This window comes from Nothobranchius furzeri, chromosome 17, assembly GCF_043380555.1.
Source record: "Nothobranchius furzeri strain GRZ-AD chromosome 17, NfurGRZ-RIMD1, whole genome shotgun sequence".
Lineage (NCBI taxonomy): Eukaryota > Metazoa > Chordata > Actinopteri > Cyprinodontiformes > Nothobranchiidae > Nothobranchius > Nothobranchius furzeri.
Genome location: NC_091757.1, coordinates 40,701,320 through 40,713,948, shown reverse-complemented (window position 1 = coordinate 40,713,948; position 12,629 = coordinate 40,701,320). Strand labels below are relative to the sequence as shown.

The window sequence follows — 12,629 nt, the reverse complement described above, 5'->3', positions numbered from 1 at the left end:
TCTGTTTAACTGTTTGACTTGTATTTTAACTTAAAGAGTGTTTTAACCTGTATCATGTAATTTCTGTTAAAGTGACCTTAAGAGTCCTGAAATGCACTTACAAATAAAATTTATTTTAATATTGCAATAAATTATATCCTCTCTCTTGTTTTGAGATTTATATTGTATCGTCAGGTCATTGCCATTACACACTCCTAAATATCCAGCGATTGATCTCATGACTAAACAATCACACATTATCAGCCCCCTCATATATTTGGTTGTAAACGGACCGATACCGATATGTTAAAAAAAATGACATCAGCCGTTGCAAAAAGCTGATGGGTCTTCATGAACTATTTTGATGGTAAAGTCAGCGTCAAATAATTTAAATCAGAATGGAAGGATTTTTTTAAAATATCATTTATATTCATATTTTAATGGTATATTTATGATGGGATCATTTTGTGATTTGGAAAGTCATTTTTCTTGTTTTAACTGGGAATATTTATCAAACCAGTTTGAGGTCTTCATCCCTGACAAGGTCTGACCACCACTTTCACAGATGAGTAACAAATCAAAGAAATTCCCGTTCACACCTTCAGGAATAAAGAGTCAATTTTGGACAAAGATGTCCCATTAATGAAACATTCACTTTGGTTTTCTCATGTTTTAACCTAATCAGCTGTTTCTATCCTAGATAATCAGAGACAGATTTTTTTAATTAAATCGGAAAATTAAAAAGGAAAAAGGCTGTTGAGTAGAAAAAATTGACCCGACTCTTAAAAGGCAGAACAACAACAACAACAAAAAAGGTTCAGATGAAAAGCAAAGTTATTGTTTGGTAATGACCAGGCCCATATCATATTGTTGAAGGATGCTCAGTCAGGAATCCAAACAAAAAGTCAATAAAGTCCAAAAAGTGAAAATGTTTTGCACATAGAAGCAAAGTAAACTTGTTTAGTCGTGTTTGAGCTTAAATTATACCTTAAAAAGTCATATCATCAATTACCTGCAAGATGGATGGATTCTGTTTTTAAATCTTTTTATGTGTTAGTTATTTTTACTGAGAATTAGCTATAGCTCTGCTTGACATTTGTCTCTCTAACGAGCCAGTCTTATTATAATACCCAGTCACTGATATGGCACATGTTTAGTCATGGACGTAATTTTCACTTTAGAAGTAGGGGGACACGGTAAATTACGTCCATGTGTTTAGTCAACACCCACAAGGATAATACTTAGCTCTTTGTGTGTAGAGCTTGTGTTTCAGGCCTTGGCAACCCGAGGTAATTTATCAGCCCAAACCTGTTTGTGTGAAGAAATCAAATTTAATTAATAAATTGTACAAAAGAAAAAGATCCCTGAACACAAAAGGTGCATCAAAAATAAAATACAAAATCCAACTAATCACCATGTTTAATTCTGATCAAAATAAACACAGACCTGAAAGTCTGAAAATAGAAAACAGCATCATTCGGGTAACTCAAAGGCTGGAACTTAACAATAAATGTGTGAATATTGAATAAGAGGCTTCGTTCTTTCACTCCAGGCTAATTCATGTGAGTGATCACACATGACTGTCAGTAGGACTTATGTTTTCACACCAATATGTTCAAATTCAACAAAGTATTGGGTGAAAGGGCGCAATAGATTTTTTTTGACTAAATAAATTACATTTTTGCTGCTGTCTCATCCGTATTATTACTTTTGACGAAAACATTGTTTTTAGCTTCCTTGGGGTTTTTTCTGGAGCTGGAATTAATAATTTTACCTTTAACTGAGTCATTTGAAGCAGAGGAAACCCTAAGCTACTTATCTATTTATTTGTATTAGACCAACTATCTTTGAATTTATTTCAGTGGTAAACAGTGAGATGTGATGTAAGGTAGGACATTTTGAACAGAAAACAGCTTTATTTCCTGAACACGTGACGCCTGATAGGGAGGCCACACCTACTTATCTAACCCAAGCAGAGCAGGGAGATAAAAAAAAAGCGCTTCTGTCAAACCCATTCAAACCTATGGAAGTACACATCACACGGGCGGGGTGAAACAAGAATTCACCATTGAGACTTTTGATTGGATCTTCACACTAAAAGCCCGCCTCCTTAATATATACTTTGAATTTTATTGGCCTATGTTGGGCAAACCACGCCTCAAGGTGGATACGTCATCCGGGCACTGGGAACTCCAGTGAAATAGTAGTGATGCCGATGTTGTGGTTATCCATGCCGCCACCGTTACCTCCACCAGCGTGAAGACCGCCGTTGAGAGGGCTCACCACCCATGGAATTGAGCTCGGACCGTGCGGTGGCGTCGCTGGAGATGCCGCAGGACCAAAGCGAAGACGATGGGGCATTTAAAAGTGAGGGGGAATACGAGAGTTTACCACCTCATGTCTCAGTGCTGACCCACATGACAGCAGGAGCTGTGGCAGGCGTGCTGGAGCACACGGTGATGTACCCCGTGGACTCAGTCAAGGTAACGCACTCCGAGGCAGTTGGTTAATTAGTTACGAGTGTTTTTTACCTCCTTAGCTCTTATGCTAATTAGCCTAACTAGCCACTAATTATGTGCGCTAACGGGCGTTAGCTGCGAAATTAGCCTGAGTGTGTTAGCTCATTGAGCCACTTCAGGCTGTTTCCAAACAGACCAAACAAACTAGTTGAACTGGTCACTAAAGTTAATCAGACTAGGAATTAAAACTTCCTTCTTGAAACGAGCAAGTTTTTGAGTCTCTGTGCAGTCACCAACTTAGCTATCAACAAACGCCCGGCGAGTCACTGTAACCCCAGATCAAACTCGCTATCACTTTTAAATTTGAGCATTTTAGCAATTTTAGCATTTTAATCATATAAACTCGGTATTTAAAAGTTTTACACCTATTTCTAGTTCATTTTAATCGTTCATTTTATCGTTAACAGTTAAATAAAATGTGCTTACTCATTTTCCAGCCATTATGTAGGCTTAGTGACGGTCAAGGTTTGTTCTATTATATATCTCAAAGTGCCTTTTGAATAAAAACAAAACCATATTAACCACCCCACTGTTTATTTTTATCTGGGATATAAACTTCTACTAGCGTGTGTATTAATAGTGAATATGTGAACACTATCATCACCCTGGACTCTGTTGAGCTCTAAGCATTACTTAAATAATCCAGGATAAATAAAGACTAGATCAACACACTTGAAGCTCAGTATTTTTGTGTTTACTTCATTATTTACATCAGATTAATTATTAAAGGCATGATTACAATAAGTAGCTACACACAAAGAAGTAATAATTTATTTTCTGTATATGTTTACAAATGCTACTCAGCTGTAGCAGTTTTGCTGGCCAGGTATTAGAAACATTTAATTGTTTCTCAACAGTTTTGTATATATTTTTTTTATCTCTTTCATGCTTAAAATACTTATTTATTCTTAATGACTCCACTGAAATTTATTCCAGGAGAAGGCATTGCAAATCTGTGTAAAACCCTAACTCCAAACATTAGGATGCTGAAACATCTTTGTCATCTCCATGTGTGCCATCCAGCCTTGGGAATAGGAGTTAGAAGCTTGTATGTAGTGGGTGGCTGATCTTTTCAATGAAAAATGCAAAAAAAAAAAAAAAAAAAAAAAAAAAAAAAAAAAAAAAAAAAACTAATCAGAAACAAAACATTTTTTTATAATTATTATTTTGAGGTTATGTGATAAAATGTTATTCTTGATTTTTTATGCACCTTCAACACAACTTGACTTGCGTAAAAGTAAAGTGTAAAAAAAGTTAGTTTTTCTGAAATGAATAATGTGATAGGTCCAATTTTTTCTTGGTGTGCCATGAAGGCGGCAGGATTTATGCTTCTGCAGTTGGGTTTCAATCAGTTTTCTACATAATGAGTTAGCTCGTTATGAGGTTTCCCAAAGTAAATGGCAAACTGCTTGTATGGACTTTGTCCCTGCAGCCCACCCACCCCCACAAACTCCCTCGTTTTGCTCATTCATTGTTCTCTAACAATGCAGTGTTGTTTTTTATAATTTGACATGCTTGTTTAACCAATGCATCAAAAACATAACACATTCACTATACTAAAGTAATTTAATCCACTTTATTATATCATCATCTTAGCATTTGTACACATTGACTCATAAGGTTTTATTACCCAAACTAGTGTTGTCATTTCCTCTTCGAGTTTCCAAGCTTTCACAAGAACTTTACGGCTAAAGACACCTACTCGTTCAGTTTTATTAGAAATTATCTGGAAATTACCCAGCTCCTTCTTCCTATTTCACCATGCCATCAAAAGGAGTACCGTACATAGCATTTAAATTGAGAAGCATGTGAGAGGAAGTGTTGAGTTGGTGTCTGACGCCGGTTCAGGGTTTAACAGAATAACAGAAGTCAAACAGTATTTATTTGAATGTTTAGAGCTAAACGTTTGTCTTATTCTCCACTAAAACTCATAGTTGTAGGAAATCTGGGAGTAGTCGTTATTAACACTGGGAGGGGTGTCTTATCAGCCACACATGTTTGGAATCGGCCTGGTGCAGCTCAGGGTGTGTGTGTAACTGCTTTTCTGGTGCTGATTAGTATACAGCTGCTGAACCACATCTGACCAAGGTTAAAGGATAAGATGCCATACGTGGTAACGAATGATTGTTAAATCATTTGTTTTCTTGCTACAGCTGATGTTGAAACTTTACATAATATATATTTGAAGTTTACAAATAAATGCAAATTTGATAGAAATAAAAAATTGATTAGTTTAGTTCTTTTTGACCTAGCTACCTGTTAGTCTCATATTCCTTATTTCCTCACTTGGTTTAATTAGTTTCACAGATTTCTTTCTTTCATTTAACTTCTGATTAATGTAATTTTAAATATCATTCATCGTTTAGCTGTTTGGCAGTAACGGTTAGGCATTGATCGATGTACCAGGCCGATTTTTATTGTGTTTGTATGTATCGGCCAATTAATAACTAGTTGAGCTGATTTAAAATCGGGCACATTCGCGGGCAGTCTGGTGATGCTGTTGAATTTTATTTAAATATATATAAACGTCTGCTTAATAAATCCTGCAGAACATTATTGTCAGCTGTTATTTGTTTTTTATTCACCTGTTTTATTTTATACTTGAGCAGTTTATTGAATTGTTTAAACTCTGGCTAAATGTTTAATTTGAATCCTGATTAAAATTAATCTGATTAAACCTGATTAGTCCGTATTAATATTCAAGAATTGGTTAAATTCATTGTTCAAAAACAATTAATTTCAGAAATATTGCACATTCACTGTTATTAGGGACATTTTAGCATGTAAATAAGGCGTAAACCCTTAAAATTGGCAACACATATCGGCCTCAGCAGACCATGACCTCCTCATATTGGCATTAGACAAACCCATATGAGACAAATCCTGCATGAGGGGAATCAGCAGTATAAAGTCACAACCGTTTAAATTATAATCCATGCTGCCAAGTTTTGCGTGCCAGAGTTCCCAAATTTGTGTGCAGCGGAAATGTAACTGATATTTTATTGTCAAACCGAAGGAAGGAAACACAGGAGAACATGCTGAGGAAGACAGATGCAGCCTAATCTCCTCACATCTCTTTTCAAATAAAAACACACTTTGTGTTGTCCAGATAACTTGGCATGATGGAGTAAAACAAAGCGCTGCCACTGCCTCCCACCCTCGTTCAGACAAGACCTCAGTGGTGCCAGGATTTTCATCTGACGATTGTGGCAGTTTTACAGTAGATGAAGAAATCAAGAAGTTAGCATCAAATTATTAATAATTGTATTTTATTCACTGCAGACACGGATGCAGAGCTTGCAGCCGGACCCTAATGCACAATACAAAAGTGTGTATGAAGCTCTGAAAAAGATCATTCGAACAGAAGGGGTCCTCAGACCGCTGAGGGGCCTCAACATCACAGCACTGGGAGCGGGGCCCGCTCATGCTCTCTACTTTGCCTGCTATGAGCAGGTGAAGCGCTCACTGAGTGACATCATCCAGAGTGGAGGCAACAGCCACATAGCCAACGGTACAACCTCCACACAGCTGCTCACAGCATCCCGGGATAATTCATACACAGTTTACTCTAGCCAGGACAAACGTGCTAAACACCAGAAATTCTACCCAGTCTATGTCATCGTTTATTTATTTTTATTCCTTAGAGAGGAACAGGTTGTTAATTCAGTCCAGGATGTCGTAGGATTTTGCCTCTGATTTATGAGAAACAAAGTGAAATGATTTTTAGACTCAACAGGATTTGTTGTTTGATCAGGTGTGGCGGGGAGTGTTGCTACCGTTCTCCATGATGCTGTCATGAATCCAGCTGAAGGTAATGGAAACATCAGACCTGTTGTTTTTTATGTCACAATATTTCAAAGATACCTTTCTATATTACTCTGCAAAAGGTTTAACCATACATAAACAAAAATAACACTTTTCAAAGTAGTTTTTTTCTATCCTGGCAAGTTATGTTTTATATGTGAATATACAATCTGGCCACAACCCATAGAGAGAGTTCAGTTGTGGGGTGGAATCTATGGCTGTCTTTCAAGCAGTCTTTGCATGCTATTGGACAATGCTAGGACCAATCAGAGCTAGGGATGGGTGCCTTTGACATTTGAATTGATACGGTACTAACTCCCAGTACCTAGGAAAAACCATTAAATTAAACTGAAGCTAATGTCTTTGCCGTGAACTAAATTTAATGTGTATCTTCATTTCTATTGCTGTTCTTTTTCAAACTGCTGATTTTTCCTACTTGGAATTCAGAATTTCTAGGGGGAATCAAACGCACTTTTAGCTGAAGTTACCAGAAGCTAAAATATCAAGCTAACGTCATCTTAAACAGTTTATTTACCTGCTGGAGCAGATTAAGATGATGATGCTTCACTTAGATTGTTGTCATCATTTTCAGTCACCCATCACAATTAGTGATGAGGACCCAAACTTTAGAGAGCCAAAGTCTACTAAAGTCTTAAGGTGCCAAAACAAGGCACCGTTTTATATCGCGTGAATCTGTCTTTGGTCAGTGTCATGGCATTCAGTCAGTGCCTTCAAAGTACCGAATTCAGTACCCATCCCTAATCAGAGCAATGAACAACATGACATAATCACCACTATGGATGTCAGTCAGCGGGACAGTACACCAGTCCACACGATCAAAGATGATGCAAATACATCCTTTGTCTAAATGAAGGACTTAATTACCTCTATCTGCTCTTGACTCAGAAAAGCCCAAATCTAAATAGTCCAAAGTTGATGACAGTCATTCCAAATGAGCCACTGCCATATTTGTTGGTTCCCTTTGTGGCAGCGCTGGTGCTAATCCCTGCCCACCAAACCATTGAGAGCTGTGATTGGCAAGATATAACACTGCTCAGGCCAATGATAGACGTGGCTAGACCAACCACAGACATCATATACGTAGACACCCAGTTGGTGCTGTCTATCAGAGCTGGCATAGCAGTGGGCCACCATCTTGAATGGGTCCCCATTTGCCCCCAATGCATTTTTTTACTGAGGAAGTTGCTTAACTAACTAAAAAACACATTTTATTATGCTTTTTCACAAAGTCAGACATATAGTATGGCTTGATAATTAAAATAATTATTAATTAAGCAAAATAAATAAAAATATTAAATACCAACAGGTAGGCTAGAAAAGTCACTAGTAGTGTGATCTGTTTTCAGTAGTTGTTGCAACCGTAGGCTACTCAAAAAACGGGCATAGTAGCTCACTCAGAGTTGACTCCAGTTAGGTTTGGAGAGTGAGGAGCCCACACAGTATGGCGGTGACACTTAATGTTCTCCAGTACCCAATGGGGTTTCTACGTATTCATGTCTATGAGACCAAGAAAAAGCATAGGAAATGGTACAAATGTGACCCTCTGAAGTGACCCCTCATGGTCATCGGTCAAAAGGGCTCCAAATCTCCTCATGCATTAGTTTTTATTCTTAGCTTGGCCCTACCCATTTGGTGACCTGGTACATTTCTTTTGGATCAGTACATAAAGATCTGTGTCCATCAAAAATCTCATTTTACTCGAACAAGATGTGAAAATCATGGCTGCTGCCGCATCTAATCTGACTGTGTAAAGAATAAACACTCCAGCATACTTTTCTGTGCAGGACAGATAAACAGTGGATACATGACCTAAGTTGTGCCCCAGATCAAATAAATTATCTAGTAGTCTGCTACAGTCTATTTAGATTTCTTGGCTATTTTTTACAGCTTCTTTCACTGATTTTCCATCCTCATGCCAGACCGCATATTGTGCAGCTTAGTCGTTCTGCAAAGTGAAGAAGTAAAGGGCAAAAGAAGGAGGGTCTTCCCAAAAGAAACTGTTGATGTACCCCACGTCTTTAAGAAGAAAATAAATACGGATAATCCAGTAAAGACCTGAAACCGGACTTGAGAGATTAATCAAATCTCACATGATTCACTCTGAGTTTTCAGCTAATGGCTCTTTGGGAGTCATCCTGTTGGAGCAAAATTACTATTTTATGTATCAGACTGAGTTATCTTTGGGGGTTTTCATAGTCATTAAACAAAAGCACTCCTTATGACCAAATTATAAAATGGATTGTTGAAACAACTTAATACCTTTTTGAGTTATGAATGGTTGATTTAACGGTCAATATTTAGTGTCTTAACAAACAAAAACACATTCCTCTGAAAATGGTCAGGCACTGGTCTGAGGATCAGCCAAGAGGATGAAGAAAAACTTTGACAATCATCCAGAAATTGTGAAGAATTGTTCCTCAACTACTGGAAGTCCTGACAGCTTGGAAGCAAAATATTAAAGGTGCACAATAATTATTACTTCATGTTAGAAAATCATCAACTTAACAAAGATGCAATGATCTTTAACTACTAAACAGACACTTTTGCAGCAGACATCTATAGTGCTGTTATGTCGTCATTAGTTGTAGCTTCTCTTGATACCTGAGACTGTTTATCTCTGAGAAACATTCTGCCATAGCTCCAACTCCGTGAAGGACGCTACGTTTTTTTCTACACATTCGAAAGTCACAAAATGTCAAAATAAATAAATAAATAAAGTTAAGTGAGTTTTGATTTGTCCCTGGCAGAAAGGATATTTTCTTTAAAAACATAATTTTGCAGCACATTTATCAAGAACCCTTAAACCCCACTGCCTGTGTGATAAACCATGCTAACACAGGTGTGCTTCTCTCCCGTTGCCCAGTGGTAAAGCAGAGGATGCAGATGTACAACTCTCCGTATCGAGGACTTTTGGACTGTGTCCGAACTGTAACGCACACCGAGGGCATCGGAGCCTTCTACCGCAGCTACAGCACACAGCTGACCATGAACATCCCCTTCCAGGCCGTTCACTTCATCACCTACGAACTGATGCAGGAGCAGTTAAACCCCCACAGGCGCTACAATCCCAGCAGCCACATCGTGTCAGGAGCTGTGGCGGGAGCTGTCTCTGCCGCTGTGACGACCCCGCTGGACGTTTGTAAAACGCTGCTCAACACTCAAGAGAACGTAGCGCTAAGCTCCATCAACGTCAGCGGCCACTTGACAGGTATGGCTAATGCCTTCAGGACGGTGTACCGGCTCGGGGGGGCGCCGGCGTTCTTCAAAGGGGCCCAAGCTCGGGTTATCTACCAGATGCCCTCTACTGCCATCGCCTGGTCGGTGTATGAGTTCTTCAAATACTTCCTGACGAAGCAGCAGCAGGAACAGGAGGCAGGATCCGGTCCGCTGTAATGGAGTTTGTGTGGTTTTACAGGTGCGTTAGCTTTTGTCTGACGGGGAAGTCGCGGGTGGAGCTGTGGTGTAGATTTCCACTCCTTATTTTTTCCTTTTATTATGGGGTATTGTTTTCGTAGTTGAAGTGACGACGCACAACCACGCTATGCAACAAAGAGGACTGTATTGAAGAAGACAAAGACTGGTAAACGTTCTCCACTTCACTCCAACCATAATAATTTCTCCACGTCATGATGTTTTTTCTTTGTTTTTCTAAGTATTGGAATTTTGTTTTTATTTATTTTATTGGCTTCTACTTTGTGGAAGTGGAAGAGACCGAGTGTCATTTGTTTATGGTTGTTGTGTTTATGGAAACAGATGTTTTCTTTCCACTCCTCACTGACTGTCTACTCCAAGTGCCTCATGGGTATCACACACACAACCATTTTCTCCTCCACTTTCTTCTTCTATCCACATAGGAAATAATCATACATGTTGGGTTTAACGTATGTTAAAGAACGCACAAAATACCATAACAAGCCGTTTTATTTAGAGTTTGTCACGTTTGACCTTGATGACCTGAATGGTATTTTTAATGCTAGTAAATGTCATCTCTGTCTATTTTAATGTGCATTTAGTACCAAGTTACCACTGTTTCCTCCTCAGTTTTAATCAGCCAGACCGGTCCAGTGGTTTGCCTTGTAAGACTACAGTTATCCTGAGTCATGCACAATGTAGAGCTTTTGTTTTTGCTGTAAGACACCTGCTTATATGTGTCAAAGACATAATTATATTTAAGTTACCAGTGGCTACATCTGTAACATCTCTATACGTAGGTCCAAATGCGGACCAGAGATAATCTGTTACATTTTCTGTCTCTTGATGTTTCGTTGTCATAGCAGACTCGAAATTTTCAGATATTATAAATATACAGAATAGATGTTTAGCTTCTCATGCAGATTTTGTGATTGCAAGCCTGACAGATGAAGTGTTAGGAGCGATAACAATGTGCAGACTTTGGAAACCGTGATCAAATTTAATCTTTTATTTTTCTCATCGTGTTGAAGTTGCACATTTGCTGTGTGTTTGCTGCTTTTTCCATCCTTTTGTCTAGTTGTAATACAGTCAGGACATTTTGACAGGTCCTAAAACCAGAGAGCAGGCTGATTCATTTGTCTTGAAGTTGGTTTATCTGTGAGGGGGTGCCTCCTGCTGTGTACAGCTATGCAAAGATTAACAAACCAAAGACTTGCTGTCGCTTTCTGCTTTTGAGTGGCTGTAAACTCTCATTCCCTCTTAGTTTCCCCCATGTAGTATTAAATGCGTAAAACTTGAATTTTGCAGCTTTTCTACAGTTGCAACAAAAGGGGACATTTTTATATATCTTTAATTTAAATTGTATTAGGAAAATAAATGTCTGACGTAGTTTTTGTCAGATGATCTAATTGAGCTAGACTGACTCATGTTGGCTTTGATGCCAAATGGATTTCAGCACTAATATCTAAAGACGGACCTAAAAGGTAGCCTAATTCACTTTGTAGTTCTGCTGTTTAATTGTGATGAATTCAAGCTAAAATTTCTTTTTTGTTTAGAAAATCAATATGAACATTTAAAAAGGCTTCCAGGAGGAGAAGGTTTTGAGTCTGAAACACACACTTCATGCACTCCATATCATTTTTATTATTGACCATAACTTGTAGATTGCAAAATGTTTTACACCAATTCTTATACAGATTTTTTATAAAGAGGAAAATCGTTGATCTTTGTGGGAAATTTTATATTGTAAATAGTCGGATGCTATTTATGCACAGTTGATGTAAGATGGAGGTGGGAGGGGGACCACATCCAGAACAGGAATGATTAAAAGTGTAAACAATAAATGATTGTAAAAGTATAAATAAATGCTGCTACAGTCTGAAACACTGGAGCTGAAATAAAAGTGGAAACAAGGAATGTGATGCGTTTGTGTTTTGCTCATAGAAATCATTGGGTTACATTTATTTCTAGTCAAATTGTACTCACAAGATGGAAACGAACTGAAATTTGTGGGAACTCTTAAAAACCCAAGCATTGTCGGTTTTTGTGCTGAAGAGGTCATCAGTGATTCATATCTGACCCGTTCTAAATATGTGATCATCACAATGAGGCTCGTCAGAGCCGCATCCTAACAGCTTGGGTTTAGACATTTTAAGCCAAAGGTGAGCTCTTAGTTTTGATATTTTTTATCATGAATATCTAAAACCTTTTTTTCCTAACAACACCTATGATTTACAACAGCAGCTTGTTGTAATGTTTTGCAAGCAGCATCTCGTAGCTTCTTTTTGTATTTTTTGTTGTTAGTGGCTGCAGAAAGAGAAGCTCTATCTTTAGTAGATTGGCCAGTCTCTCTCTCTCTCTCTCTCTCTCTCTCTCTCTCTCTCTCTCTCTCTCTCTCTCTCTCTCTCTCTCTCTCTCTCTCTCTCTCTCTCTCTCTCTGACATTGCTGGATCTAACTCCGTTTCATTTCCTTATTGCTATTCAGAGCGACCTTGGAACAGTCTGTTTCATTGGGGTGGGAGGAGATTCATTTATCTCTTTAGTCTTTTGAAGTTATTTTTGACCGATCCTGCTTGTAAAACACATTCAACAAGTATTTGACAGCAGAAAAGAAAAATTAAACCTTGGTATTTTACATGAATGTTGAGGCTTTTTCCTGATAGTGTGCCGTTAATGCACAGTTTTAATATATAGGTATTTACAGCTAAGATATGTGGAAAATCTAACATTTCTGGGTAGAATTTTATATTTTAACCATAAATATTGTGTAATGTGGAATTGACAGCAGTGCTAAGCTTAAAATTGTGTATAATTAAAGCCTACGTGTGAAATGCTTTAAGGCTTTTGAGGCTAGAATTTCCCTAAAGTTACAGAATAACAATTTGTAACTTGTTC

At 38.0% G+C, this 12,629-nt stretch overlaps 1 protein-coding gene across 1 annotated transcript; it reads left to right on the top strand.

Annotated features, from left to right (window-relative positions):
- Positions 1–2,150: 2,150 nt before the first annotated feature.
- Positions 2,151–10,427, top strand: slc25a37 (solute carrier family 25 member 37). The gene is made up of 4 exons (XM_015972372.3): positions 2,151–2,462; positions 5,781–6,009; positions 6,253–6,309; positions 9,187–10,427. The coding sequence occupies exons 1-4, from the start codon at positions 2,268–2,270 to the stop codon at positions 9,714–9,716; spliced, it is 1,011 nt and encodes a 336-aa protein (XP_015827858.3). The 5' UTR covers positions 2,151–2,267; the 3' UTR covers positions 9,717–10,427.
- Positions 10,428–12,629: the final 2,202 nt, after the last annotated feature.

What these genes read in the sequence shown, in the direction of transcription:
- slc25a37 (XM_015972372.3), top strand. Translation starts at nt 2,268, where the DNA reads ATGGAATTGAGCTCGGACCGTGCGGTGGCGTCGCTGGAGATGCCGCAG. An exon ending in ACCCCGTGGACTCAGTCAAG is followed by an intron (nt 2,463 to 5,780) that starts GTAACGCACTCC and finishes TATTCACTGCAG; the next exon opens with ACACGGATGCAGAGCTTGCA. An exon ending in CAACAGCCACATAGCCAACG is followed by an intron (nt 6,010 to 6,252) that starts GTACAACCTCCA and finishes TTGTTTGATCAG; the next exon opens with GTGTGGCGGGGAGTGTTGCT.